The following is a 26,451-nucleotide window of genomic DNA, read 5'->3' as shown; positions in this document are numbered from 1 at the left end:
AGGTACACGCATTCTTTTTTCATCAAATGACAAGTAATACCGATTGCCGTATTCTTTATCGTGACATGCAAAGAGCAGACTTGTAATAATAAGGTCAACAAATTTTCCTCCGCATAATTCTAGCCGGAACGTCTGGCGCACATAAAGTCTAATACAAAGCATGTATCTCGCCATCACGGAGCCGGCTGGAAACTCAGGCCGATGTTAAGACTTCGTTCCTCGCGATTTCCTTCGTGTAATAAGGATATCTTTCAATATATTTACAAGCAGCAAAATATAATCTACATGTGCCGCTTTATATAATTGTAACAATTAAAATAATTTGTGTGTAAAACAGTCTTTTACGATTTAAGATAACACTATTTTGTATAAATTCAATGAATAATAATATTTTGTAGATTAAAATAATACTATTTTACATTCACACAAAAGTCCTGAAAAAAAAGTTTTGTTTATGTTATGGTTTTTGTCAGAAGAGACGCGCACGTATCAATAACGCGTCCCCCCACTTTATCTATCCCACTCCCAAATTTTTCACAATTTTATACCATAATATTATTACAGTCACGTCTGAGGTCGGTTCGTGTGTTTCATGTTTCTCGCGCCTCTTTATCTGTCAAAAGTGAATTTCGCGTACGAACGAATGTCGGGAGTGATTGTTTTTAGTGCGTCTATTATTCCGCGATTAATACATCTTTTGATATTCGACATCACTGCGATTTATTGGCGAAACATTGCACATGATGGAATTAGAAAACTCCGGTATTTTTGAAAACGTAAGTAGATTATCATTACTTATATCATGATTATTTGCACTTTTCTTTTTGCATGTGGAGTAATGAAGGATATAAAGCTGTCAGTGTGATAAAAATAACTAGTATTCCCAACATTGAAAATAGTTGCATATATTGTTCATGACAAGATGTTAAAAAAGACAACCAACATTGATCGATTATGTGTCTTGTTAAATTAATTGATTATTCTTATCTTGTTTAATTAATTGATTATTCTTATCGTTAAAAAAATATATAGGACTGATATAACTCAATTATAGCTAATGTCTAAATTATTAGCAAACAAAAATAAATAAAAGAACTCGCGTCCAAAAAAATTAATAACTGTGCGCATTTCTTTTTCATCATAACAATTATACGTTGTCGTTTTATGCGTTATATGTAAAGATATACGAGCGACAAGAAGACACGTGGATGTTGTGTCAGTTTAAACAATGCTCGATGATAATTTTAATATTTGCGTAATGATTTTCCAGATTATATACGTATGTACTTTACACGCGGTGACTCGGTATGTTGATACTTTCTCTCTCGTTTAATGTTCTCTTCGGTGATCTCATTGTACCTTGTATTGTTCTTACGCGTATACAGATGTGTTCAATGACAGGCGACAACGACCCCTCTATCGTTGTCTCTTTGAAGAACAGTATTATGAATGGCAGAAGAATGCCCGCGCCTGTTTCTTTCGCCACTCGATATTCCTCGCAAGGACAATCGTTTGTTTTCAGAATTTTCAACATTTCTGGAATGTTTCATCTATTTTAGTTGTAGAGAATGTTTCATCTATTTTAATTTTAGAGAATAATTCAATGAAAATAATTCAATGATAATTAAAAATAATTGGATTATATCGATCCTATAAATGTATATAATCGACTTATACAGGGTGACCCATTTTAACTTAGGCAGCCAAATAACTCGAAAAATAAGCAAGATAAAGAAAAATGTTTTAGACAAAAGTTGTATGGTTTCGAGGGGGCCATAAGATGGTATCATTGGTTTGACCTTGAAGAGTCATTTGAAGGTCACGTGAAGGTCACTTCAATTTTTTTAAATGGAATACCCTATATATTTTTGTACATTCTTGTAGCTTATTTCGAGAGCTTTCCAAAACACTATAATTAAGTACCTTTCCGTTAAGTACTTTTTGAGTTATGATGCTTGAAATAATTTCTTAATTTTACATAAACCGTAAAATATCTTGTAAAATATTCATTTTTCGATTATCTTACCTTAATACTTTTATGTACAAAATAATGAGAGGAATCAATTGGTGTAAAGAAAACACATAGTTGTTTTTAAGAAAAAATATGGAATTGTTAATTGCAAATTACATATTTTTTCTTCGAAACAACTATGTGTTTTCTTTACACCAATTGATTCCTCTCATTATTTTGTACATAAAACTATTAAGGTAAGGTAATCGAAAAATGAATATTTTACAAGATATTTTACGGTTTATGTAAAATTAAGAAATTATTTCAAGCCTCATAACTCAAAAAGTACTTAACGAAAATGTACTTAATTATAGTGTTTTGGAAAGCTCTCGAGATGAGCTACAAGAATGTACAAAAATATATAGGATGTTCCATTTAAAAAAATTGAAGTGACCTTCACGTGACCTTCAAATGACTCTTCAAGATCAAACCAATGATACCATCTTATGGCCCCCTCGAAACCATACAACTTTTGTCTAAAACATTTTTCTCTATCTTGCTTATTTTTCGAGTTATTTGGCTGCCTAAGTTAAAATGGGTCACCCGTATAAAACTATTCCACGTATCAATTATGTGAAATAAGAAAACATTATTAACGATAAGAATCATCATTTTCGGTTTATTTGCATGCAAAAAATAATTATCTAATGAGAGTAAAAGATTTATCACATTCTAGTAAATATTTTACTTTACAAAAATAGTGATAATCAATATCTTCATTTTTCACCCATTCTTCTTTAAATCACATTTTTATAATTTTTATCATAAAAATATATATCATAATTTTATATATTGAATATACATTATATATATTATAATTTTTTTTATTATTTCATATATAAAACGAAAATCAAGATAAAAAAGTCAAAATCTGTTTTCTATAAAAGATTCTTTATGATATTATATTGATTACATTGATTATTAATTATTATATTGATTATTAAATTTTCTTTTAAGAAAAAAATTATGTATTTTAAATAATTCCCAAGCTGGGAATTATTGGATCTGAGAAAAACGCAAGAAAAAATTGAATAAAAAAATTGCAGGAAACTTGGATAATATAATTTTCTGGACATACAGATTCCTCGATATTCTCTTTTATCAGATTTGATATCAGGGATGAATTATTTGAAGAAGAAGAATCGAGGAGACGACGAAATGAGGATACGTGATCGATGATATCTGTGGAAAATTAATCAAATCTCGTCTCATCGAACTGTCAGACTCGTAAATGCCTACAAAATGTTAACGTGCAAATACATTTCTGTGTCTCGCGACGCTATTTATAAACTAGATCGCCTCGGCGAACAGTCGATTCAATTAAATACTGTTATCTTTACAGAGCGACTTAGGCTGCTAAGTCAAGACGATTGGCGCTCTCTCTCTCTCTCTCTCTTTCGCGAGCTCTCGGCCCTTTTTTTTTCCTTACCTCGTTGCCGCACGGTAGGATGGAAATACCGCGGGCATAGATGGGTACCCTTACTTTGCATACGATGCACGCTCGCGTTTCGCGGCGCGTAGCCCCTTCGGCGTGGCTGCCGGTGCGAGAAGGGACCGGTGGAGGAAGGGATGCGGTGGGAAAGAGCGGAGCGAGGAGAGGTCCCCGCGTACTCGGGGAGGCCTTTTGTACGTGCTACTCCCGCGCGATGTGCGATGGACCCGCTCCCGGAGTGGTCGTGGACGCGAGTTGGAGCCGCAGTAGTATAGTGGCTGCCGCCGCGCGGAAATTGGACGGGACGGTCGCGGCGGCCGCGCTCCTCGCCTTCTCCTCCATCTTCCCGGCTCCTCGGTCCTCTCTCGCGGAACGCGAGTTCCGAAGATCCAGCGGATCCCTGATCGGATTCTCTCCCATTGATCTCCGGTGAAAGTGCTCGGGAGAGCGCGCGAATACATCAATACACGCGTGTGCGCGCGCGCGCGCGCGTCCGATGAACTCCACGTGGTGCTCCGGCGCGACGTGAAAGAGGCTGCTTGTCGGACACTGCTGGTCGGCGATCGAGCGAAGGACATGAGGCCGCTCGTGGACGTATCCGTCTGGATGCTGCTGATCCCGCTGCTCCTGGTGGCGGCGGACCCCTCTGCGCGGACGACGAACGCCGAGTGCCCGCCGAGATGCGTGTGCTTCACGATGCATGTGCGATGCATGTTTCAAAAGCTGAGCCAGATGCCGCGGGTGCCTGCCAACACCACCGTCCTGTGAGTTATTCTCCCTTTCGTTCTCTTCGCGGATCGATAAGCGCCTCTTAATCGTCGGGACTCGAGGATTTTTTTTCATCGTTAAGTGATACCTTGCGTAATCGTGACGTAAGCGTTACACCTGTCACTGTAGCGACGAGATTTTTTTCTTGCGAGACAAAAATTGGAAATTGTTCTGTGTATCTTACATCGAGTTTTTATCCAATGATTCTTGTTTTAGTAACTAATGAAGCGTTTCATTTAATAATCAGATATAATTACAATATTTTATAAATATTTTTTAGTATGTGAAAATTTTATAATTTTACAAAAATCCATGATATGATCGTTGCTTGATAAACAGTGCAGTTGTTGATAATATTACGGTAAAAGGTCAAGAGAAAGTATACTATATAGATGCGTATTCGCTTATGGGAAAGATACTAATCGAAACGTATAATCATCCCAGTTAAGATCGAGACTGACACAGCGCTTTCAACAGAGAATGCATTCGCTCTCTTCGAAGCATTCAACGAGAAAGATAACGTTGTATATTCCAATGGTGTGAACTCGTTTGAAGAATCGATTGTATTATAAAGTAATCGATAAAAACGATCGATAAAAGTAATAATTGTATCAATATCAATCTGTCTCTTAACAATTACCTACAATTGAGATGCATGAAGTCAGAATAAAGTTGACTACATTGATAAAAATGAATTATTATACTCGGATTTAGCTAAGGAAATCAAGTTATTGATTCGAGACGCAGTAGATTAACAAAAGGAAATAGAAAATCGCGCTTTTTAGAACTATATATAAAGCCTACGGCACACGGTACAATTTTTCGTACTGAATTTGATAAGATTTAGTAAAATATTAGAAATGCTGCATTCTGATTGGTGCATTTTTAGTATTTTACTAAATCTTATCAAATCCAGTACGAAAAATCGTACCGTGTGCCGTCGGCTTAAGTTACGACTAGTAATACTAAAGTGGAACTTCGGCGAAAAGGAATAAACGAGAATACAGTAAAGCATCTCGGGATCTCAATGCAAAACTAGAAATTTATTTAATCTGACATTCTTTGAGATTTGTAATTATAAGTAATATATATAAATTATTTTATGTGTGTATAATATATATATATATATAAGTGTATATATAAGTACGTGTAATCCCATGATCGATCTTTCTCAATCAAAAAATAATTTAAATATATATTATTTATAATAAATAAATAATATATATAATAAATAATATATATTATTTTATAATAAATAATATATGAAAATATCAGAGTAAATAAATTTCTAATTTTACTTCAAGATATCACGTTGCTTTACTGCTTTCTCGATTTAAACCTTTCTCCGAAGTTCTATTTTAGCATTACATCGAAACTTATATATAGTTCTAACAATAAGACAAATTTTGATATATACATATATAAAATTTTATTTTTACATATATTATATATTATATTATATATCGAAAAATATTGTTAATATTAACATACTTTATTAAATTTAAATGTTACTAATAATTAAAAATACGTTACATATAAACCGAAAGACAAAGTTTAATTGAGAGACCATATAAACGAAAAATGCAATAATTAAATACATTTTGAATCATCTATCTATCATCTATCTATACATATAATATATGTATATCTATTTAGCTTTGCATTGCGGAGGACTGTTTCTTTCGTTTCAAAGAAACACGTACTACCAGCGTTATCAACGAACGTGTCTTTCCGATGGAAGTAAAAACGATATATCGAACCAGCTTCATCGTGACAATCGTTCTCCTACTTTGCGTAAAACACGCGAGTAATATCCCGAAAAATATTTAATATTTGAATCAAAGAAAGCAAGATAACTCGCGTGCTATCTCGACATGTCGAAACGGCCGACTATTTTATCATTTCACCCCGATTTAGCTCGAACTTCGATATCTGTCATTGATATCGCATCTATAAATTTGCTTTCGTTGGAAAAAAGAAAAATAATACGGACGATAATCTGTACGAAGAATTCTTTATCATTTTTGTTGGAAGTTGTTGCGCAAAATCTCTCAGACAAAGACAGAATAAAATGACAAACGTCGGCGAATCAGCAATAAAAACGTGATTAAATCCCGTTTGTCCTAATGTGGTTTCGTAGCGATGCATTATGTCATCGTCATGTATCTCTTTTTTCCTTCGATTTACATAAAGCAATCTAAAAATAGTATTGCTAACGAGCGTTGCTATTTAATTGTCTCAAGAGTAAGATTACTTGTTCCTTTCTTTTACTTTAACAATTGCTATTATTTATTGCACAATTTCTCCCTTTCTCTTTCTCTCTCTTTTTTTTCTTTATTCTTTTTTTCTTTATTTATATATTCTCTTGTTATCTAATTAATTTTAGTTGGGTTTTTTAATTTGAATTAGTATATTTTTTAAAACAAAATTACACTTAATAAAGATTTTAACCATGACCTATTCTGTATTAGATAACACAGATCATTGTAACCTTGGAACCGCATTGTGGAGTCACAAGCCACAATGGGGATAACATTCATTTAGGAATATAATTGCTTGCATTTAATTTCTTTGTTTAAATAATATTTTTCTCTTGTTTCATTTATTGTGATAAAAAATAATTTTAATTGCTATTGTAACACACACAATTTTAACTTTATTAATAATTCATATATTCGCATATAAAGTTCCATTATACTTTTTCAATTTTAATATTTTAAAATAATTGATATCTAAAAATAATAAATTTAAAAAGAATAATTGATACAATTGATACAATAATTTTTTTTTAATACCATAACTATCTCGAATTAATTTTTTCAAAAGTTGAATAGTGACAGCAAACATTTTGGATGTATTACTCGGGTTCGAGACGGGTTCGACTCACTGATTAATTCTGTGATTATTGCTCGTGCGATGGTGACGAAATTTTGTTGCAATAAAGAACAAGTAAACATATGACCCGCAGAGAGATCATAATACGTATATATTAAGACATGAGTCACATGTGCGAAAGTTCTCCGGCATCAAATCCTTTCTCCTTGCGTTGCGTTCTATGTTTAAATGTGCTCATAATTTATAATCCTGTCCGCTATTTCCGGTAACGATGAGTTACCCAACTCCAGTTCCCTAGTATACTATCAGGTTTTGTTTGGTAAATGCGAATAAAGGATTCTCTAATGAACTGGATAAATGAATTTAATCTTGCCTCTGGCAATTTAATACCAAAGAGATTGCGAGAAAAGTTTATAAACTCGGATGATCACTGCTGCAAGATACAAAGAAACGCTGAGCATAGCGATGTCAAACGACGTGAGTCAAGTGTTATCGTAATTATATCTCTCGACAATGTTCAATAATTCTAAATGTAATTTTAATGAAACATCCAACTACAGAGTTTGACTTTTCATTCCCTTTATTATTTGTTTCTCTCTGGGAAATTTTATTTAATCCTCTCTCTTTCTTTTTTTCTATTTCTGATTTACACAATGAAAAATTACGATTATGACAGTGCGTTTGATAGGTTTTTCTAATATATCCGGTTTTACCGTTAAATCCTCGCCGCGTGTATCGCGCTTTATGCTATAATTATCTGTTTGCGATCTTTTAAAATTACGGAGAAATAGACGGTCGTCCGTGCTCGGTCAATAATTGATGGAATATTCATTATGGTCGAGTTGTGTCGAGCATCCTTAAGTATCCCGTCTTTCGGGATGTTAAGCGTCTCTTTGTTAATCATATATACTTGTCCGGTGCACGATACTTCGATAATCACTGAGAAATCATTATTCGCGTTGCACGTCGCGCCATAATCTTTGATTACATGTTAATTATAGTGTGCATAAAAATTGCGGCCGTTCTGTAAAGGAGGTCAGAAATTATGCATCTGTTTAAACCCTATCCGCGCTCTAACGTTCGATATCGATATCACGCTATTGTATATAGTCAACTGAATTCGATTAAATACATAAATGCACAGGACATACGTCAGCGATTCTAAATATTTTGAAATTTTTTTATTCTGTTAAAAAAATTTATAATGATCTACACGGTTCGTATTTTTGTACATGCTTATTTTGAACGATTCATGTACTTATTTTTATCTTAATAATGCAAATGAATACATCAGTGTCACCTAAAATTTTTATGCTCCTATGAATCTACGAGGAGACTTTTGTAATATGCATAAAATAGAGAGGCGTATACAAATCCAAGGATGTAGATTCCAGAATATCTGCTCCTTGAGAAAATGAAGAACCTTGAATTCTTAGAGATTTATATTATACTTGAAAAAATCAGGGAATTCTTATCAGGGAATTATATTGGAACTCGGAGAATTTTTTAAACGAGTAAAAAACGAGTCTTTAATAATTTTGTTCTTATATTATATAAGCAATCGGTAATTCAATTAGCTAAATTATGTGTATATATTTAAAATAAATATTAAGAGAATATAGAAATATGCAGTATACATATTTTTATTATAATATTTAATGATAAAAAGGATAAAGTATTATATAAGCAGGTGAATGATATTTATTTTAAAGCTAATCAGTTATTTTTTAATAATTTTTCAAATCTAACACTTGAAATGGCTTGTCCCTTTGTATAAGTGAAAAGCGCTAAAAAAGGCGCACAATAAAAAAATTTATTTTAAAAAATTGCTTCCAAAAATCTCCAAGAAAATTCTCTTTGCCTGAAATTTTGAATAAAAAAACTTGAAAAATCAGAGAATTTTTTTACAAGATTTGAGTAGACATCCTGGATTCGCGTCATATAAGGGAATAGATTGTGTCATCGTTATAATTTTGAGTATTCGATCGAGTATCTCGATGATGCGAATGGCGATGACTTCGAAAGGCTTGCGGTTAAGCTGGACGTAACCAAAAGAAGAAAAGAGAAACTGAATACTCTTTGCGAAACTTATTACATTTTCCACCCGCTATTAACGTCACTAATTTGCTTGCGCGATTTGCCGTTATTAATACGAGCCTTTGATCGTACCGCATTAAATGAATGAATCGCTGATATTTGTATGCATCGACACACACAAATCTCTATGGACAAAGAAAAATCGAAGTGGCAGCACGCGATGGTTGGCTCTATAAATAGCATAATACAGAAATGTATTTGTACCTGTGAGAAACAGAAAGACATAAATTGAACATTTCAACCTCATTTTCAGGACAAACTAGAGAGGGATGCATTTTTGTAATTCAAGAATTAATAGAGATACATTAATTTTTAATTATTGTATTTTATATATTAATATTCTCCTTTTTAAAACGATAATTAAATATGTCTCTTGATATAAATATGTTTGTCGGTAATTTTAGATTTTTCTATTTCCTTTTGAATAAAGATATATAGGTAGGAACTTAATACTACAAATTTCTCTGTCAACATTAATACGATATTTTATTGAAGCTGTTTTTAAGGTGTTTAATTACCGTGAGAAGTAATTATGTCATCATGAGAAGTAATTTTTCGTTGAGGAAATGGGGGAACTAAAATTACTTTCTTTGATATGAAACGACGCTACACATTTATTGATGTCGATTGGCACTGCAATTTGCTAACACGTCTGATAAAGAAGATTCCATTAAAAATTTAGATAAAACGGAATGTTTACATTAATTGCCATATGATCGACATTAGTTGAACAGTAATGCTTGTGTAATTTGAATGAAAAAGCGCAAGAGTATCGCATATGGTGAGCAATTTACGCTAGTTAAACGTCGGGAACTTCTTCCACTTTTCTCGCGGCACGCGTGCGATTCGCTGGTACGATAAGAAATAGCGAGAATTGAAATAGCGCCGGGTCGAGCGCGGGAACTCGAGGCCATAATTTAGAAAAGACGGACCGAATAAAATTGTTAATTAAGAGCCTAATATAATGGACTATCCTTGTTACAGCGAGCCGCTGTAATAATTAAGTATCGCGCTCGATGAATTTCCGAATCGTTGATTCATGCGTATCTGAATCTCGCGATCAGATTGATTCGCACTCGATTTCCTTATCGTCATTTTATACATATCATCTACTCTTATGTTGGATTATCTTTTCAAGTGCCGTTAATTAGGCATATCTTAATTCAGATTTTAATGACCTTTATCATAAAAGCAGGTTCGAGTAGATTTTGAGTTCCGCTAATCTAATCATTTATAACTCGACTCGAGTATTCGCCGTAATTAATATACCGTTTATCGAGAAAAATGACGACTGTGCTATTTATCCTCGATCTATACTCGAGAAAAGCATTCACACTGATCGCCCATTCTACTTGTTGGCGGGTGGGCGGTTAGCGAGTTCACAATTACGGTATTCTCGCCCATGCAAAAAAATTCTATTTGAATCTATCTATATCTCACACTTAACGCAGAATGCGGTCATCTGAGCGCAACCGCCTGATTCTAAATCCGAGATAATATTGCACACGGTTTTCATATGTAATTGTATAATGTAATCTAATCATTAGAATCGATCGAGTTTATTCTATTTTTGTCTCAAATCCTGATAATTCTTCGATAGCACACAAAGGCGTTTTTTTCTCTCTTCTAACGTGCAAAAACAATATCATAATATTATATATCATCAATAATATTATAATAATATTACATATTATTTTATATTATATTAATATTATATACATTACATTATTATACACATTATTTTATATTATATTAATATTATTTAATATTATATTAATATAATGTATATATAATGTATAGATTTTTATTATATTAATATAATGTATATATATATCATTTTTTTGCAAAATACGAGTCGCGTAATCTCTTTTTTCTCATGAATCGGAATCTTTTTGCAGGGATCTCCGATTCAACAGCATCACGGAGGTGCGGTCGGGGACGTTTCGCGGTCTCGACAAGCTGCACACCCTGCTGCTGAACGACAATCATATTCGACGGCTGGTCACGGACGCGTTCGAGGGCGCGCCAAATCTACGGGTACTCTACTTGTACAAAAATCGAATCGAGCACATCGCCCCGGGCGCGTTCGCGGGGCTGCCGCGGCTCGAGCAGCTGTATCTGCATCACAACCACCTGCGGGAGATACGCCCCGGCACGTTCAACAATCTGCCGGCGCTGGAGCGTCTATTCCTGCACAGCAACAAGCTGCATCGGCTGCCGGCCGACGCGTTCGTCAACGCCGGTCCCATGACACGGCTGCGTCTTGACAGCAACGCGCTCGTCTGCGACTGCAATCTGGTCTGGCTGGTGGAGCGCACCCGGGACAAGCCTACGGAGATGGCGGCGATTTGTCAGTCCCCGCATAAGATGAAGGGTCGCTCCCTCACGACGATGTTGCCCGAGGACTTTCATTGCAGTTGAGTAAAATTCTAGGGTATCTATTTCCTGGAAGAACAAGGAAAACTTGGAATTCTCAGGGATTTCTTTTGTACCGGAAAAATGAGGGAATTCTCATGGAATTTTATTGGGGAGTTTGAGGATTTTTAAGAACAAATTTTCTCTGATCATTTTGCTCTCATATAGTAAACAGTCGACAAGCCAAATGAATTGTGTGTTTAAATTAAATTATAAATGTATACATCTATCTTTTTTTACTTACATGTTCAATGTCAATTTGTTAATATATTCAATATCTTGGTAAAATATTGAATGCAGTATATATCGTAATTTTTAGTAAAAAAAATTGAAATTTTATGCAAATGACAAATGCTTATCTTACGAAAGTTATTTAACTTTCACTACATTTATAAATCTAGTACTTAAAACTTAAAAGGTTCTATGTTTTCTCTACGAATAAAAAATAGTAATAAATGCAATAAAAAAATTTATTTTAAAAAGTTGCACTAAAAAATCTAAATATTCTCTTTACTGAAATTTTGAACAAAAATATCTGGAAGATTAGAAAATTTTCGTAAGATTTGAGTAAACATCCTGTAAAAAGAGGTTCCCTTTCTACTGGTAGTTTCCACTTACAAATTTTCTGTATTATGCCTTACCATACATGTCTCATAGGATTTCAATATTACCGCTGCTGTAAGCTGTCAGCTTAACGATTATGTTGTCGCGGTCATTGACATCATTGTGGTCGTATGCTGCTGATGCAGGGATAACATCGCGTGATCAACGCTAGGATGATTCGCGGTATCTGTCACGTGATCCTTCATCGAAAGATTAAATCGAGACTTCCATTCAAATTCAGTTATCGCTGACTAATTTTAAAACTAGGCTTCATTTTCATCAAATCGATGGATGGCCGCACGAGCCCGAAACTACATTAGCATATATTTTTTGTAGGTTTCTTACAAAAAAAAATAATTATATGTGCAGCTGCTACATATTATGTAAGAATTGAAGGATAAATTTTCTCGCGTGTATTTTGTAATTTTTTCGAAAAATATTTTTTCTAACAGTGATCATAATAATCATACATTTATCTTTAAAATATTAGAGATTCGGATTTTATTTATCTGTATCTTTTTTTAATTATTTTCCGCGTTTTTTCATGATGACGTGGATAATACATATTAGCTAATATTAAGAATAACAGCGAATAAAAAAAACGAAAATATCACGAATAAAATATCAATAATATCACGTTAATTTATCTATTTAACCCATTTTTAATTGTCAACAATAAGAAAGAATTCTTTTTATAGCAAAACCACGTATAATAGAAGGACCCGAAGATACCGTGGTGCGATTTGGCGAGACGATGACGTTGACGTGCCGAGTAACGGGCGATCCGACGCCGAAAATTAAATGGATGAAGAATAAATGGTACTCGGAAGCGGACGATGATGACAGCGACAAGTACGAAATCCACGAAGACGGCGAGAAGTATGTAATTCGCGAGGATGGCAGTCTGGTGATCACCGACATGACTGAGCAGGACAGCGGGGTATACGAATGCATGGCCAGTAGTGATATGGGCTCGACCAAGTCCAGGAAGGCGAGGGCAGTGATCACGGCAGCGTCCCATTTGATATTCGCCGAGAAGCCAGAATCGCAAAACGTGACCGTCGGCACCGACGTGACCTTCTCTTGTCGAGTACTGAACAACGGACTCAGTGTCAAGCCCAATATTCGTTGGCTTCGAGACGACCTACCGATCTTGTTCGGCGACAGAATCTTCCTCGAGAACGATGATACCAAGTTGCGCATCCTCGCGGTTAAGGAAACTGACGCTGGCAGATATCAGTGTCATCTGAGGAGCGTCGACAGAAGCGTAGTCCTCTTCGCGGATCTGCACGTCATCGACTTCATCGCGCCCCGATTGGTCTTCAAGCCGCAGGATATGGAAGCGGAACCGGATGCCATAGTCGAGATACCATGCCGGGCCGAGGGCAGACCGAAGCCGGTGATACAATGGAAGAAGGATGGTAGCGCTCTTGAGGGCAGTAGAATTAAGATCACTCGTGGCGGGAGTCTTCTCATTTTCAACGTGACTCCACAGGACACCGGCAGGTAAGACTGGGGTAATGTAAGCTTGATTAATAATTCCTAGTAATCAGTCTCAGAAGCCTGACGACTTGCAAATCTACATAAATGATAAAAATGGATATCAAGTCACATTCCTTCATTAAAAGTCTTCTGTAGAATAATTATACAATTTTTTACAGATATGAGTGTTCAGCAATAAACGATTATGGCCGCGCAACCGCCGATGCTCTGGTACGCGTTCGGCAACCAGGTGCAACGAATACAATTATCGTACGAGCTTTTCAAAGTGCCACCGAGGAGATCGATCGTGCCATCAATAAGACGCTATCATCCTTATTCAATGGTGACTCATCTAACCACGTCCATCCATTCCGGTTAATACGATTCCCGAATGCCATCAGTCGCGCGGCTGCCAGACCTGCTGAACTTTTCGAGAGGACTCTCGTCAATATTCGACGTATGGTGGACGCCGGCGCTAAAGCGAACGTGACCGGTGAATTTCGTTACGAGGAGATCCTGACGCACGAACAGGTAAAAACAAACAGATAAGATCTTGTGCATCAAATCACAGTCTTTTATCAGAAATCTAAGATTTCATTTCCATTTTCAAGGTCAAAGAAATTGAACAGTTATCCGGATGCACCGGTCACAGACATCGGCAAAATTGCACCAACAGGTGCTTTCACCGCAAATACCGCACCATAGACGGCAGTTGCAACAATCTGCGTCATCCCACTTGGGGCTCATCGCATACGGGATTCCGCAGAGTATTGCAGCCCATCTATGAGAACGGTTTCTCGACGCCGGTCGGTTGGGAGAAGGAACGACGATATTACGGTTATCCGAAGCCAGCTGCGCGTCTCGTGTCGACTACGTTGATATCTACGCATGACATTACATCCGATCATCAGATTACTCACATGGTGATGCAGTGGGGCCAGTTCCTGGATCATGATCTCGATCACGCGTTGCCATCAGTATCGAGTGAATCCTGGGACGGGATTGATTGTAAGAAGTCATGCGATAACGCAGCACCTTGTTTCCCGATGGAGGTACCGCCGGATGATCCGCGGGTTAACAATAGACGGTGCATCGACTTTATAAGAACCAGCGCCGTGTGCGGATCAGGCTCGACCAGCATCTTATGGAGTGAGAGACTGACACGGCGAGAACAGTTAAACCAGTTGACTAGCTACCTCGACGCATCGCAAGTCTACGGTTACAATGATGAAGTGGCGCGCGACTTACGTGATCTCACGACGGATCACGGATTGCTACGGGAGGGTCCTACGATCCCTGGTCATAAGCCTTTACTGCCGTACGCGTCCGGACAATTCGTCGATTGTCGTAGAGATCCGCTGGAGAGCTCGATCAATTGCTTCGTCGCTGGTGATATTCGCGCAAACGAGCAAGTTGGCCTGTTAGCTATGCATACCATATGGCTGCGCGAGCACAACCGCATCGCTCGCGTGTTACGCGAAATGAATCCGCATTGGAACGGCGAGAAATTGTACCAGGAGGCCAGACGTATCGTCAGCGCCGAGATGCAGCATATTACTTATCAGCACTGGTTACCGCGGATATTCGGTCCAACAATCGACGACTTTTTGTTGTCTTACCGCGGTTATGATCCCAGTATAGACGCCAGTATATCCAATGTCTTCGCTACCGCCGCTCTGCGTTTCGGTCATTCGCTTATTCAGCCGCGCCTACAGCGTCTAAACGCCTCGTTCCAGTCGATTCCTCAAGGTGCTCTCAATCTACGTGATGCCTTCTTCGCGCCCTGGCGGCTAGTGGAGGAAGGTGGGATCGACCCCCTAATCCGCGGTATGTATGTTACCGCAGCGAAGTTGAAGCGGCCCGAACAGAATCTCAACGTCGAGCTCACCGAGCAGCTGTTCCGTAGCGCGCACGCGGTCGCATTGGACCTGGCAGCGATGAATATTCAACGGGGACGGGATCATGGACTACCCGGTTACCTGGAGTGGCGCAATTACTGCAACATGTCGCATGTGGAGACGTTCGAGCATCTGGCCGCCGACATTAGCAGCGGTCGAGTGCGGCAAAAGCTGCGCGAATTGTACGGCCATCCGGGTAACATAGATGTTTGGGTCGGCGGAATTCTAGAGGATCAATTGCCAGATGCGAAAGTCGGGCCGCTATTTAAGTGTCTTTTGCTGGAACAATTCAGACGTACTCGGGATGGCGATCGATTCTGGTATCAGAGTCCCGGACTCTTCCGCGCGGAGCAACTTGCGCAGATCCAACAAGTGTCGCTCGCCAGAATCCTGTGCGACAACGGCGATAACATCACTCGCGTGCAACCCGACGTATTCCTGCTGCCCGAGGGCCGCAATGACTTCGTCAGCTGCGACGAGATTCCCTACGTGGATCTAAGCGCATGGTCTGATTGCTGCGACAACTGCGAGGATCACGACAATACTATTTCTCGCGTACGCAGAGAGGCTAAAAAATATCTTGCGCCTGATCATGACTATACAAAAAAAGTAGAATCGTCGAGTCGTAATGAAAAGGTGAAATACCTGGAGAACATGTTGGAAAAAAGCGATCGAGAGGCTACGAGATTACGAGAGCAGGCCGATGACTTATTGCACAGAGTAAAAAAGCTTAGGTCATTATTAGAAGACGTCAAAACACGATAATTGCATAAATATCCTTGCTTAGGTCCCTTCCTTCTACTGCAGATAGAGTTCTTGCGCTTTCGTCTCTGATATATTTTATCTTTCTCTCGTGCATTTATTAAAAACATACTGTAAATAGAAACGCATTATCTTTCTTAGTGCAAGATTTATATCATCAAATTGTAATTGTATGCACGTATTGCAGCAAAATTTAAATGATCTAAAAGAGACAAGATATATTACGCTATAGAAATTTTACAACATATTCTATTCTTTCTTTTATTATGTACATATAATACAATACATGAATGGATCACTAAGTTATTATTCAATAATTTTATTGTTTATCTGACATAATAAACTTGGTATGTTGTCCACGGGCAACAATGTCCTTACCGTCGTTTTTCGTAAGCTCCACTTCAAGAAATGCTAAAGTCTTACCACTACGTATAGTCTCAGCATCGACTGTCACTACTTCACCAGGAAATGCAGCCTTCAAAAACCTGTGCCATTCACTTTACTGTATATTATAAGCATTTGTATGTTTTGTATTAATGAAGATGATTAAGTTTCAATTGTCATATTTTTCAATTTTTAGATTTTAACTGATATACATCTCATCTTATAGATTACTATGTACATATATATCTGCATAAGGAATAAAGAAATTCAATTTATCAAAATATTGAGAACATAACACCAATGTGTGAAAAATATTACAATGACATTAATTGCATGTATAAATAATACTGAAATATAAAGAAATAAAAAAATTTGATAATAAAGGTTTTCAGATATAGATTCTTACGTCATATGTAGATCTACAGAAACGTGCAACTCTCCAGGAGGTTTAGGTCCTCTTTCATAAGTCGCTAGAGCATACGATGATATAACATCTACGATGGTACTAGTGAAACCACCATGTAAAGTACCAAGAGGATTTAAATGCTCCTCAGCCACAGTAAATTGTGCTTTGCATTTTCCATCAGCAGCCGAAAGTAATTGTACCTTTTCAGAAAGATATAAATGTATATTTATAGATAACAATATAATAGAGAACTTTGATAGAAAAAATGGATAATTTATATCATTCTTGTTATAAACTTTTTATATAAATATACAACTGTCAATTGCAAACATGAATCTGTATTTTAACATAGATCTATATTTAAACATAGATTTTTATTTTGAATTTGAATTTTATTTTTCTTAAAAATGAAAATTATAAATTATAAATAAACGAAAAAAATAAAACTAAATTTGTCTGCTGAAAAGTTGTGTTTACTGTGAATTCTGTTAAAAGAAGTGAAAATAGATGTCTCGTGTAAAAAAGAAGAAACCAAAAGTATCAAAAAATCTTATAGTATTATTCCAACAATGAAAAATACTTGTGACGTTTCGTTAAAAATAGACATATTCAAGGTAAATTATAATATATGCAACTTGCAAAAACAATTGAATTACAAATGTCATTGATATAAATACATACATTTAATTATACAGGGTGACCCATTTTAACTTAGGCAGCCAAATAACTCGAAAAATAAGCAAGATAGAGAAAAATGTTTTAGACAAAAGTTGTATGGTTTCGAGGGGGCCATAAGATGATATCATTGGTTTGACCTTGAAGAGTCATTTGAAGGTCACGTGAAGGTCACTTCAATTTTTTTAAATGGAACATCCTATATATTTTTGTACATTCTTGTAGCTCATCTCGAGAGCTTTCCAAAACACTATAATTAAGTACATTTTCGTTAAGTACTTTTTGAGTTATGAGGCTTGAAATAATTTCTTAATTTTACATAAACCGTAAAATATCTTGTAAAATATTCATTTTTCGATTACCTTACCTTAATAGTTTTATGTACAAAATAATGAGAGGAATCAATTGGTGTAAAGAAAACACATAGTTGTTTTTAAGAAAAAATATGGAATTGTTAATTGCAAATTACATATTTTTTCTTCGAAACAACTATGTGTTTTCTTTACACCAATTGATTCCTCTCATTATTTTGTACATAAAACTATTAAGGTAAGGTAATCGAAAAATGAATATTTTACAAGATATTTTACGGTTTATGTAAAATTAAGAAATTATTTCAAGCCTCATAACTCAAAAAGTACTTAACGAAAATGTACTTAATTATAGTGTTTTGGAAAGCTCTCGAGATGAGCTACAAGAATGTACAAAAATATATAGGATGTTCCATTTAAAAAAATTGAAGTGACCTTCACGTGACCTTCAAATGACTCTTCAAGGTCAAACCAATGATACCATCTTATGGCCCCCTCGAAACCATACAACTTTTGTCTAAAACATTTTTCTCTATCTTGCTTATTTTTCGAGTTATTTGGCTGCCTAAGTTAAAATGGGTCACCCTGTATATGGATTTAATACTGATTGAATGAAACTTGTAGACTTACATTTTTCATACACCTACTGAAACTTTTGCTATTTATCGCCTTCTCCCACATGGTGAACACAAGTTTCATTCTTTGCGACATGATCAATATCCTTGAATCTCTTACGTTTTTCCTAGTCGTCGCGCGCTTCAAACTAATGAAGTAACGAAATAAATATGTATCCTCGCGTTAAAAATTTAAGTAATTCCATTTCCTCCGATGATTTTTCTAGTGATTTTAAAACTATAAATGTGCATCATCATGCTATTATTATGCTGTATCTCACTCTTACATCAGTAATAAAAATTAAAGTCGAAGGTCGAGATTGTGAATAGCACAATATAAGAAAATATATAGCCAATTCTCGTATTCCTTTTTAAAGAATAGGGCTCAGAGATGCGCCAATGACTCCCCACCACGATTTCTATCCGCCATCTTGTACTCTATGACGTCATTGAAATCACATGTGAGCTGCGTTCCAAAATTCACTGCCAGTACTGAAAATCTATAGTTTACGTGACGTACACTAAAGATTTTCAGTACTGGCAGTGAATTTTGGAACACAGCCGTGCTTGTTCCTAGCAAAACATTCTCAATTTAAAAAAAATTTATGTAAGCTAATTGAGATTATTATGTTATGAACTTATAATATTACATAATACATGAAAAAACAAGCTCTTACTCAGATTTAACACAAGCAACAAACCGTCTTGCATAACGTCAATAAACATCATCAGTAACATGGACCTAAGAAGATATGGATGGAGTCTAGAGCCGGGGCGGTGTGAAATTTGCGGAAAGGGGGGTGTATAGCTCTGTCTCTTTCCAAAAGCAACCTTCGGGTGTTTCCGTCGCATATCCGATAATTCCCGAAAGGTTATATATCCCATATTAGCTTAACTTTCGAATAAAAATACATGTATTTTTATCACGGTCTTACATACAGGTCTGGAAACTCCGGTGGTGGGGGAGGTCTCACTTATAGCGTTTTCGATTGGGAAAAAGTTAGTGCGCACCAGTGCGCACTCAGTTCACACGAACACTGGACAAGTTCCATGGGTTGCACTGAATAGTGCAGGTGAAAAAGAACACGCCGAAATTTTCAGTGCCACTTGAGTTGACTAAATCGCGGGAAGAACGAAAAAGTAACCTCGACATCTCGTGTTCAGTTAAGTAATGATTTTTACTATATGTAATTAAATAATATAGAAGATGATCAAGAATATCACGTATTTATCAATAATTGTACACACTTACATGCAATAAATTATTACATGCAATGGCACAAATAAAAAAATTTTAATCTAATCTTTGAGTTTTTACTAATATTTGATATTATTCATTTAGGATTGAAAGCATAATGGAAAAAATAAATGTAGAGTGCAGTTTCTGTGGAATTGTTGGATCATATAAGACTATATTGAATCATATTAATTGCGATCATCCCGATTCAGAAACTAACAATTGTGAATCCCAGGCTGGATGTAGCAATGTTCAGAAATCGCAAGAAAATTCAGAAGTAGACGAGACTGATAATAGCAAAAGTAATATATTTTTGGTAAATAAATTATAATAGACATTTATCAATGCAATGAAGGTCTAATAATATAAATATTTTAAGATTTGGCAGAATGGAGTGAAGGTGAAACGAAATTACTCCTAGATAAATATGGTCAATACATGGTTATGATTGGTCCGATGAAAGAATTTAAAACAAAGAAAACTATGTGGGAGAAAATAGCAATGGACTTAAAAAATATTCTTGGTGTGTCCAAAACATCTCTGCAATGTGAAAATCGGTATAAAACCATCATGAAACGAAAGAAGAAGGCAATCGATAACAACAAAAGTACAGGGCGGAGTAAAATGACTGTTCCTTATGAAAATGAATTATCAGGAATTGTAGGATTAGATGATAGCATAGAACCTGAGGTATAATTTTAATTTTAAATCATGTAATCAATCTTATAAATTTTTAATTATATTTTATAATTTTAACATTATTTGTGTATAAATATAGGTTTTAATGGCCAAACATCTAGTTGTAAACAAGAAACGAACATTATCTAATCTTGGAAATGAAACCAAAGAAAACGTTTCTGATAAAGAGACAAATGCTAAGAAAAAGAAGATTTCTAATAAGAATCGAAGTGTCGAAGACACTTTGAAGGAAATACATGAAAAGAAAGAAGAAGGTAGAGAACGAAAACATCGAGAAAAACTTGAGTTGTTTAAACAATTTTGTGAGAAATATTACGAAAAGAAAAGTGAATAATATAACATTCCAAACACTTTCAACGAAAAAGTTATATACATTTATATACATGTAAACCCCTTCAGGGTTAGCCGAGTAAACGGTATTACTTCCAAATATTGTACCAAAGTACTTGCATTATTTCCAAATATTCTACCAAACTTAATATTGTGTCATGTTTTGTGTTCATTACTATTATTTTTTATTTTATTTTAATTTAAAGACTGTTACACAAATTAAGGCATTAATAATAGAATAAGAATTTACTATTAACTATTATCAAATGACTCGCATATTTCATTTCTCTTCTGCTCTCCTCTTCTTTTTGCTTCTATTTCTCCCAAAACTTGGGGATCATCGATATTAAATATTTCATCATTATTGGGCTCGTTTATTAATTCTATGTCGAATGAATCCTTCAAATCAATACACAAATTGTGCAATACGCAACATGCCATTATAAATTTTGACATTTTTTTGACATCGTGAAATTGTAATTCTATTAACTGACGAAATCGCGACTTTAACAAGCCAAATGCATTTTCGATAAGCACTCTAGTTCCACAAAGCTTTTTGTTATATATTCTTTGTGATCGAATAAGATTTCCATAATCTTTATAAGGTGTTAAAAGATATTCCCTTATTGGGTAAGCACTATCGCCTAACAAGTGATACTTTCCATTTTGACATATACCACTAATATTTTTGCTTATGAAGGATAATGTGAATGTCCTGCTATCGTGAAGTTTGCCAGCCACTCCAGTGAAGGCGTCAATAAATCTCTTCTTATCATCACAAATTCCTTGTAATACAAGACTCGTTTTGTCATGTCGATTAGCGTAAGTAGATCTTATTTTATACTTAGGAGTTCGAATGTTTATATACGATCCATCAATACATCCTAATACATTTGGAAAACCTGATATCTGAAAAGAAATAATTATTTATTATTTTAATTTATAACAATTCAATAATAATTAGAAGTAATTTTCTCTCTTTTATTTAAGATGTAACCTTTGAAAAACGATAAGCCAGCTCATCTTTTTCTTCGTTATTATTGGGAAACTGTATAACATCTTTCGCTATGCTTAAAAGATAATTCATAACCCTTGATAAAATCGTTTCGCAGGTTGAAATAGCTGTATCGAATCGATCTGCTACATCTCGCATCGATGATTTGTTTCCTGCAAACCTGTAAAATATATTATATCAATTTTTATACAATTATAATTATTAAAAGGAACTGTTTTATGCTGCACTAACCACAAAAAAGATAAAATATGCTTTTCAGCAGAAACTGCTGATCTACCACCATGCATTTCATTTTTTGGAAAGAAATCTGATTGCTGAAAACCATCTATTAATTGTTCACATGTTTCTGGACACATTCTGAAATGCCTACAGAACTATGACAAATATAAAAATTATTATTATTCAGTATAAAAATGCTATTATATTACATTGTACATTAATTATATTTTAAAAAAGGGTATAGGTTCGATGTTTATATAAAAAGATATAACACTTACGGTGTCATTATCCATGTTTTTCACACATGCTACGTAATTTACAGTTTTTGGAATTATTCTTCTAGTTCGAAGAATTGTAATTATTTCTTCTTCCTCGCTTGAACTAAAAGAAGATTCCAAAAATGTCTCCAAAATATTAAAGAGAGCCAAATCCGAATTGCTCATTTTGTCGAATTTTCGTTCGTTATTGTTCAAAAGAATGCCCTACTGCTTGCATACATCCAGTGCACTAAACTGGCACCGTCAAAATATCTCGTGCCACTTAGTGCGCACTGAGTGCGCACTATACAAGTGTCGTGCGTTCAAACGAACACGCAACACTAGCCAAGTGCGCATTGGCACTGCCAATTGAACACGCGCCTGACACTCAGTGCAGCCAGTGCACCCCAATCGAAAACGCTATGTGATTGATCAATTCCTTAAGGCTTATTCCTATTGTAGATTCGGCCTTAATGTAAAAGTTTATTTTTCGTTTTTTAAGCAAATAATGAACCAACAAACGTTATAATTAGGCCAACAATCATCTCCAAACGATTCCGCATCGATTGAACCGCTTTTTAAACGAAAATGAGATTTCGCCGGCTAACTTCACGTTGATTTTTATTTTTTTGTTTAAAAAAAAATATAAACCAACAAACGTTGAAATTAGGCCAACAATCACCGACAAACGACCAACAAACGATAAAAAAAAAAAAAATTAAAAAAGTCGAAGTTGCCCGGCTAAGTTCCCGGAGGTGGTCTATGCGTATATTATATATTTTCAGAGCTGGCAGTAAACTGGCAGCAATTTCGGAACACTACCGAGCACATTTCGGACCGCAGCCCTAGTGACTTTAACGGTGAGTGACGTGGCGCAAAACGATTGGCTGTGAGAGTTTTTGGCGCGACCCGAGGTGAGTTACCACGACTACCGGCGAGAGTCTTTTTCCGGCCGTCGTACAGTGAGCGCGAGGTCGTTACTTTGCACGTGGTGGCTATTGCACATTTTTCCCGGTCTGTGTTCTCGTCGCGAGTTTGTCCTGTAGCCATCGGTAAACTGGCCGAGCGTTCCTAGCCTTTATTCCGCGGTGCTATCGTGGAACTGGCAAATACACAATCTTTATCTCGGTACTCTCCGGGTCATTTATTGTATTTATTTAACCCGAAATCTCTATCATCAGGCATTCCCCTCCCGACTCGCCCATTACCTGACGGCGCGGTTTCTATCTCGGAAACCGCAGCCATCTTTCATCCCCTTACAATATGCTTATTATATGTATTAATCCAATAAAATTCGCTATAGTGCCATTAATGTTTATTAATTTATTTATTCATTGGTAATATCTCTATTGTAGACAATTTATGGATGAACCAGACAAAAAAAGACGAAGAATGAATACGGCGGATCGATCTGTCAACAGGGATGATGACAAACCTGAAACTAACGATGCCAAAATTGGAAGTGTTACTGTATCTGAATTCTCTATCAATTGTGGTGTCGATCATACAAAATACGGAACAAAGAATAAGCCAGGGAACTTCGACGAGGTAAGAATTAGTTAAATTTATTGATCGACATATGCTAAAGTAATTTCTTTTTCGCCTTCTTTGCATGTTTTCTGCTATGGCTGCATCTGTACTCGCTTGCGCTTTCGCACGTTCTGTTGGTATTGCGACCTTCTTCTCTTTACTGCTGGTATATATTTCATGCGTATCTTGAGTGTGATTAGCAAAATTAATGGGGCCTATCTGATTTTGTTTACAGTTACCGAAGGAATCAGATATAGCTGATCTCTCTACAATGGATTTTAAGATCGTCAAAACAAAACTTACATTTGTGGATAAGAGCAAGTATATAAAAAGTTTCTTTAAATGTGGAGCATCTGTGATTCGTATAACAGCCCCGAGCCGTTTCGGAAAATCTACATTTATGAATATGCTCGAGAACTTTTTGAAGATAACAGTAAATGAAGACGCAAAGCCAATTTCAAATCCAGAAGATGGTGATAATTACAAGCTGTTTATGAATTTGCAGCTAGGTTTCGAGCATCCAGAGTTCGTTAAGGAACATTGTGGTCAGTACCCCGTGATATTTATGAGTCTTAAAGAGGTAGGAGGAGAAACAAAGGGAGACATTTTAGAATCGCTGAAGGAAGCTCTTTGTCGGGCATTCCGGCAGCATTCTTACCTTCTTGAAAAAGCTGCTGATGGTTCTTGCAGTTTTAAAGATAAGAAAATAGATGATATCGAAATATTTCTGAACTATTATAACCGTAATAGGCTGAAAGAACTGTCCCAAACTAATGTACAATACGGATTGCGATTCTTGTCTGAAATCTTGTATTCTCACTTCAACAAAAAAGTTGTTATTCTCATAGACGAGACCGACGCGCCCATTATGAAAGCTATTATGGAGAACATGGATGATAAACTCCTGCGATACCTGTTAAATTGTATTAGCCATCTGATGTCGGCAAGCTTAAAGGATCAAATAATTGTGGCGCGTGCATTACTTAATTCCTGTGTTCGTTTATCTGGAATATTTTCCTGGGAATTACGCAATCATTGTAATGTTCTATTCTTGCAAAAACATAATTTTTCTGGAGTATATGGATTTACAGCACAGGAAGTAGATAGTCTATTTGAGAAAAGTGAATTTCAAGCAGTGAAAGATTCTGATGGTGTCAAAGAGTGGTATGATGGATACCAAATATTAAATAGTGAAGAAACAAGAATTTACAGTAGCTGGTCTGTCATAAATTATTTGCAAAATAGTGTTACAGAAAAGAGAAAAATGTTCGATAGCTATTGGGCCAGGTCAGGCTTTGTGGATATTTTAGGAAACTTGTTTGTGAAATCTGAGATACAAAAGCCAATCGAGAAACTTCTTGAAGATGAGAACATTGAAATAGAACTAGCCGAGCCAACAGTTGATAATATTTTGGAACTGAAAAAGACAATCTATGATTCACAGAATGAATTAGAAACCTCGCAAGTGAATTTCTTCTTACAGCTTCTGTGGGATGATGGTTTGTTGAATGCAGTTGAAAAGAATGCGAACATTGTAAGTCTGAAGATACCAAATTGGGAGATAAAGAGCGTAATCGAAAGTAAATGTTACAGTAAAAGGATGTTTAGTAAGAAGTATAAACTCCAGCCTAAAAATATAGAAGAATACATACAAGCACTGAGGAATTTGCTATTAATGGCAAATGATGAAGAGGAAACTGAAAAAAGTAAAGAAAAACCATTTCGTGAACTCGTTAATGCAGTTTCAGGCCTCTTTTCAGAAGGTGCGACAATTCCATATAATGAGTCAGAGTTACATCACATTCTTTTTTATTTGGCATATAATAGTACAATTTTCAGTGCACAAGCTAACAGAGCGGTCTGTCAAAAGATCTCCAAGGAAAAGCGAGGAAGAAAACACGAATTTGACATGCTTGTAATTCTTAGAACAGTTGGAGCCATATTTGAATGGAAATATTGCAAGGCAAATGAAACAGAAAGATCACAAGATGCTCTTAAACAAATTATTGATAAACAGTATTTCAAGGTTTTTGACAAGGAGGAGTATAAACATGTTAAAACAAAAATTTATGTTGGTTTGTGTTTTAAGATAAAGTCAAATGTGACTATGCGATACTTAGTGAACACTACTGATGTAGATAAAGCAAAATTTCTGGAAAGTACTTCTACAGAGGCTACTAAAGCTGATACCGCTACTGTTGTCAAATGATATCGTGCATTGGCTTTGTTTGTGTTTAATAAGTAACAAATAAGTATTGTCGCATTCTTCTCTGACAGAGTCACGTGTAAACAAATAAGTTTTTATTTTTTTCTTGTAATTTCTTAGTTATATTTCATTACAGTTAGTTGATAAAATAAAGAGGTCTTTGTATATTTTTATTAATAATAAAATATTTTGCTAAAAAATTGAAAATAAGGTCTCATAAGAAGTAATTGCTGCGGCATTAAAACAAAATAAATCGTTAATAATA

General features: G+C 35.6%; 5 protein-coding genes and 1 long non-coding RNA gene across 9 annotated transcripts in view; 4 read left to right on the top strand and 2 right to left on the bottom strand.

Annotated features, from left to right (window-relative positions):
- Positions 1-3,626: 3,626 nt before the first annotated feature.
- On the top strand, positions 3,627-16,700 carry Pxn (Peroxidasin). The gene is made up of 5 exons (XM_083095944.1): positions 3,627-4,207; positions 11,042-11,559; positions 12,860-13,667; positions 13,823-14,174; positions 14,255-16,700. Exons 1-5 carry the CDS (start codon positions 4,020-4,022, stop codon positions 16,304-16,306), a joined length of 3,918 nt encoding a protein of 1,305 aa, XP_082952070.1. The 5' UTR covers positions 3,627-4,019; the 3' UTR covers positions 16,307-16,700.
- On the bottom strand, positions 12,011-19,160 carry LOC145969759 (acyl-coenzyme A thioesterase 13). Of its 4 annotated transcripts, none has more exons than XM_083095988.1 (4): positions 18,710-19,160; positions 17,094-17,293; positions 16,682-16,788; positions 12,011-16,505 (listed from the first exon to the last, which is right to left on the bottom strand). In XM_083095988.1, exons 1-4 carry the CDS (start codon positions 18,788-18,790, stop codon positions 16,453-16,455), a joined length of 441 nt encoding a protein of 146 aa, XP_082952114.1. In that variant the 5' UTR covers positions 18,791-19,160; the 3' UTR covers positions 12,011-16,452. The 4 variants fall into 4 exon arrangements, with proteins under 4 accessions (XP_082952114.1, XP_082952115.1, XP_082952113.1 ...); XM_083095989.1 differs by having other exon boundaries at positions 12,011-16,414; positions 18,710-19,156; XM_083095987.1 differs by lacking the exon at positions 12,011-16,505 and having other exon boundaries at positions 16,523-16,788; positions 18,710-18,842; positions 18,981-19,159.
- Positions 19,161-19,197: 37 nt separating this feature from the next.
- On the bottom strand, positions 19,198-20,619 carry LOC145969760 (uncharacterized). Its single transcript, XR_014438240.1, has 3 exons — positions 19,633-20,619; positions 19,371-19,524; positions 19,198-19,266 (listed from the first exon to the last, which is right to left on the bottom strand). It is a non-coding gene; the product is annotated as an uncharacterized LOC145969760 (long non-coding RNA).
- On the top strand, positions 19,438-22,135 carry LOC145969753 (uncharacterized). Its single transcript, XM_083095977.1, has 5 exons — positions 19,438-19,564; positions 19,635-19,856; positions 20,036-20,232; positions 20,310-20,620; positions 20,709-22,135. The coding sequence occupies exons 3-5, from the start codon at positions 20,049-20,051 to the stop codon at positions 20,961-20,963; spliced, it is 750 nt and encodes a 249-aa protein (XP_082952103.1). The 5' UTR covers positions 19,438-19,564; positions 19,635-19,856; positions 20,036-20,048; the 3' UTR covers positions 20,964-22,135.
- Positions 22,136-23,375: 1,240 nt separating this feature from the next.
- The window catches only part of LOC145969742 (uncharacterized), a 28,178-nt gene continuing 25,102 nt past the window's right edge, over positions 23,376-26,451 (top strand). The window contains exon 1 of the mRNA XM_083095948.1: positions 23,376-23,578. The gene's annotated coding sequence lies outside the window, so the exon portion shown is untranslated. The remainder of the gene's footprint in view (positions 23,579-26,451) is intronic.
- LOC145969745 (uncharacterized) lies at positions 23,615-26,353 on the top strand. The gene is made up of 3 exons (XM_083095954.1): positions 23,615-23,726; positions 23,806-23,998; positions 24,216-26,353. Exons 2-3 carry the CDS (start codon positions 23,813-23,815, stop codon positions 26,187-26,189), a joined length of 2,160 nt encoding a protein of 719 aa, XP_082952080.1. The 5' UTR covers positions 23,615-23,726; positions 23,806-23,812; the 3' UTR covers positions 26,190-26,353.

This window comes from Camponotus vicinus, unplaced genomic scaffold (assembly GCF_025532165.1).
Source record: "Camponotus vicinus isolate PSW18456_S1 unplaced genomic scaffold, iyCamVici1.0 SCAF_4, whole genome shotgun sequence".
Taxonomy (NCBI): domain Eukaryota; kingdom Metazoa; phylum Arthropoda; class Insecta; order Hymenoptera; family Formicidae; genus Camponotus; species Camponotus vicinus.
This window is presented reverse-complemented; position numbering and strand designations above follow the sequence as displayed.

Coding starts and splice junctions, on each gene's coding strand:
- Pxn (XM_083095944.1), top strand. CDS start 4,020: ATGAGGCCGCTCGTGGACGTATCCGTCTGGATGCTGCTGATCCCGCTG. Junction 4,208..11,041: donor CCTGCCAACACCACCGTCCT/GTGAGTTATTCT, acceptor ATCTTTTTGCAG/GGATCTCCGATTCAACAGCA. Junction 13,668..13,822: donor ACTCCACAGGACACCGGCAG/GTAAGACTGGGG, acceptor AATTTTTTACAG/ATATGAGTGTTCAGCAATAA.
- LOC145969759 (XM_083095987.1), bottom strand. CDS start 18,790: ATGTCGCAAAGAATGAAACTTGTGTTCACCATGTGGGAGAAGGCGATA. Junction 17,294..18,709: donor TCAGTAGGTGTATGAAAAAT/GTAAGTCTACAA, acceptor CTTTCTGAAAAG/GTACAATTACTTTCGGCTGC. Junction 16,789..17,093: donor TCTGTAGATCTACATATGAC/GTAAGAATCTAT, acceptor TGAATGGCACAG/GTTTTTGAAGGCTGCATTTC.
- LOC145969753 (XM_083095977.1), top strand. CDS start 20,049: ATGGAAAAAATAAATGTAGAGTGCAGTTTCTGTGGAATTGTTGGATCA. Junction 20,233..20,309: donor CGAGACTGATAATAGCAAAA/GTAATATATTTT, acceptor AAATATTTTAAG/ATTTGGCAGAATGGAGTGAA. Junction 20,621..20,708: donor ATGATAGCATAGAACCTGAG/GTATAATTTTAA, acceptor GTATAAATATAG/GTTTTAATGGCCAAACATCT.
- LOC145969745 (XM_083095954.1), top strand. CDS start 23,813: ATGGATGAACCAGACAAAAAAAGACGAAGAATGAATACGGCGGATCGA. Junction 23,999..24,215: donor AGCCAGGGAACTTCGACGAG/GTAAGAATTAGT, acceptor TTTTGTTTACAG/TTACCGAAGGAATCAGATAT.